Source organism: Euprymna scolopes, chromosome 4 (assembly GCF_053919585.1).
Source record: "Euprymna scolopes isolate OS-2025 chromosome 4, ASM5391958v1, whole genome shotgun sequence".
NCBI lineage: Eukaryota > Metazoa > Mollusca > Cephalopoda > Sepiida > Sepiolidae > Euprymna > Euprymna scolopes.
The window spans coordinates 171,066,105-171,068,733 of record NC_136485.1 but is presented as its reverse complement, the minus strand read 5'-3'; the positions used below and the strand labels follow the sequence as shown (position 1 = coordinate 171,068,733).

Here is a 2,629-nt window from a genome sequence, read left to right as displayed (position 1 = left end):
AATGGTGCAAGTATTAATCATCTTCTTTAAAAAATACGTTATATAATCAACACAGACTTGTCATAAACTCTAATATTCTTTATCAGTCAACTGACAATCCATTGTCTCATTAATTTTTATTCTTGAGTAGCTTTTGGCCTCTATAAGTGGTGAATCATTAGTGATAAAACAAAACACAACACAATATAATCTCATAAACTGAATTGTGACATACTTTTTTCTTTGTGACGTCACCCTATGAAATGTTGTGACGTCACCCTATGAAATGTTGTGACGTCATCCTATGAAATGTTGCGAAATTCTTTAATATTCCAAATCAACGAGTCGCTTTAAAGACGGGCGAAAAAAAAAAAAAAAGACCGCAATAGAAATAGTAAAAAATAAACTGCACTGGCAAGAAAAACAGACGGAAAAAACAACCCTTGCTTCTAAAATATAGTCGAAAATAAATATAAATAATAATGCCGAAAAAGTTTTCCAAGAGAAATGGGCAATCGACATCACACGGTTTTTCCAGCGTACCAAATGATTTTCTTTCGCAAATTTCGTCGGAAACGTTGAGTATCGCTATTAACGACTCCATTAAGCAGACAATCGATGCAGTAAAACCACTAGCTCTATTTGTGGGTTCGGCGGTCAAAGGCCAACCTAGCGCTAGTCAAAATGTCAGTTGCTCAGAAACAACGGCCAGATATCTTCGAGAAAACTTTGTTGTTTTCGCCTATGATATCTGCTCGGCTGAACAACGGAGGTCTCTGGTCTTTTCGCTTCAGAAAGAATTGGGCAACGCCATTTCAGACAAATTAGCCGAGTGTACGACAAACAGACTTCCGGTTGTTCTAGTTCTGACAAAATTCAACGCAAACGTTTTGATTCTTGGCGAATTCTACATCAGACCTAACGACCAAGAACTTGAACCGTTCCTGAAATCGTCTCTGGATACATTTAACGCCCAAAAGGAAACGGAAATTCGATTGAAGTCCGAAAGGGACAAAAGACAGACTTTGATGAACGAACAGGATGAGGAATATAAACTTTCGTTAATGGCCGATCGCCGGAAGGAATCGAAAAGACTCGCCGAAGAACGAATCGAAGAGGAACTACAGCGCCACAAGCGTCTGAAGAAATCTCATGAAGAATACCTTCAAAGACAAGAGGAAGAAAAACGAGCCAAATTCCTTGAGTGTCTTGCCAAGAAAGTACCGCCAGAACCGCAAAGAAACGCGAAACAGCCGACCTCTTTCATACGTTTCCGAGCGCCTGACGGCACCGTTTTCGCGCGAAGGTTTTTCACTCGGAGTAACCTTGATACTTTGCTTTTATTTATAGGGTCGAAAGGTTACGACACCGAAAACTTTAAAATACTCTCGCTGCACCCGGTGCGTGATATCACAGAGTTTGATCGAACTTATACACTAGAGAAACTCAGACTCTACCCAAGAACCGTACTTTATATACATAACCGTACATAATAGTGACCCGAAATAAGATGTCAAAACGCTTATTGATAAATTCTTTTTCGTTGTAATAAGGACTTTGTTTGTTTGTTTGTTTCTTTCTTTCTTTCTTTATGTTTGTTTTTCTAATTTTTGGTTTTATTTAATAAAACTTATAATATTGGGAAGAAATGCCATTTTAAAATCACGTAAAAGAGAGATCCTAACTTACCCTACATGTGCTTCCGGTTTGCACTTGCTCACACTACTACATTTATATTTACTCTCTATCGCCTCCACAACAGCGGAGTTACTATCTTCAAAAGCATATCTGAGAAAATTGACCTATCTGCTTATCCTTCAGCTAACATTCACGTATGTGGAGACTTTAATGTTCACAATGTGGAATGGTTAATCCACTCAAACAAAACCGATGATGAAGGGGGGTTTTGTTACGATTTCTCCATTGCTTATGACCTCACTCAGATTGTTCACAAACCCACTCGTATGCTCAACACTGACAGCCAATATGCTAGTCTCCTAGACCTTTTTCTCACAACTTACCCTGAACTATGTTCAGTTTCCGTTCTGTCTCCACTTGGATCTTCCAACCACTCTGTTGTACCAATTAAGATAAAAATGAAATGTAATAAGTCCTCAGACGTACCTCTTCATCATACAGTGTATCGATACTCTATGGCTGACTAGGAAAACTTCCGCACATTTATATCAGACCTACCTCTGCGTTGCAGGTTTAAAAAAGATGTGTCCTCTATAGTATCAGACCTGACGAAATGGTTAATTGTAAGTATAAACCGTTTCATATCCTCAAAAATGTTCCAGAAAAAACCTAACAGCCACCCATGGTTCTCTCCAGAATGTGCTGCTGCAATTGCGCATAGAAATCACTTTTTCCGTAGCTACCGACGTAATAGATGTATTGAGACTAAAACCGCTTTCAGGACAGCTAGCAACCATTGTAAGAAAGTAATAAAGAACGCATGACAGTTGTATGCTCAGTCCGTCAAGTCGCTGTGCAGCGGCTTTGTTCCCACCAGTTTTGACAAATGGCAAACAAAATCCAGAACAGAAGCGTGTGCTCTATCCCAACTATCATCGATGGACCTGAGGTAATCTTATCAGCATCAGACAAAGCCAAACTCTTTGCCAAGAACTTTGCAGCTAATTCTACC

At 39.2% G+C, this 2,629-nt stretch overlaps 1 protein-coding gene across 1 annotated transcript; it reads left to right on the top strand.

The window, feature by feature from the left end:
- Nucleotides 1-281: 281 nt before the first annotated feature.
- On the top strand, nucleotides 282-1,534 carry LOC145270275 (FAS-associated factor 1-like). The gene has a single exon (XM_080125920.1). It carries the CDS (start codon nucleotides 462-464, stop codon nucleotides 1,470-1,472), a length of 1,011 nt encoding a protein of 336 aa, XP_079982046.1. The 5' UTR covers nucleotides 282-461; the 3' UTR covers nucleotides 1,473-1,534.
- Nucleotides 1,535-2,629: the final 1,095 nt, after the last annotated feature.

Bases quoted from the DNA above. Each gene is read 5' to 3' on its own strand.
- LOC145270275 (XM_080125920.1), top strand. From the start codon at position 462: ATGCCGAAAAAGTTTTCCAAGAGAAATGGGCAATCGACATCACACGGT.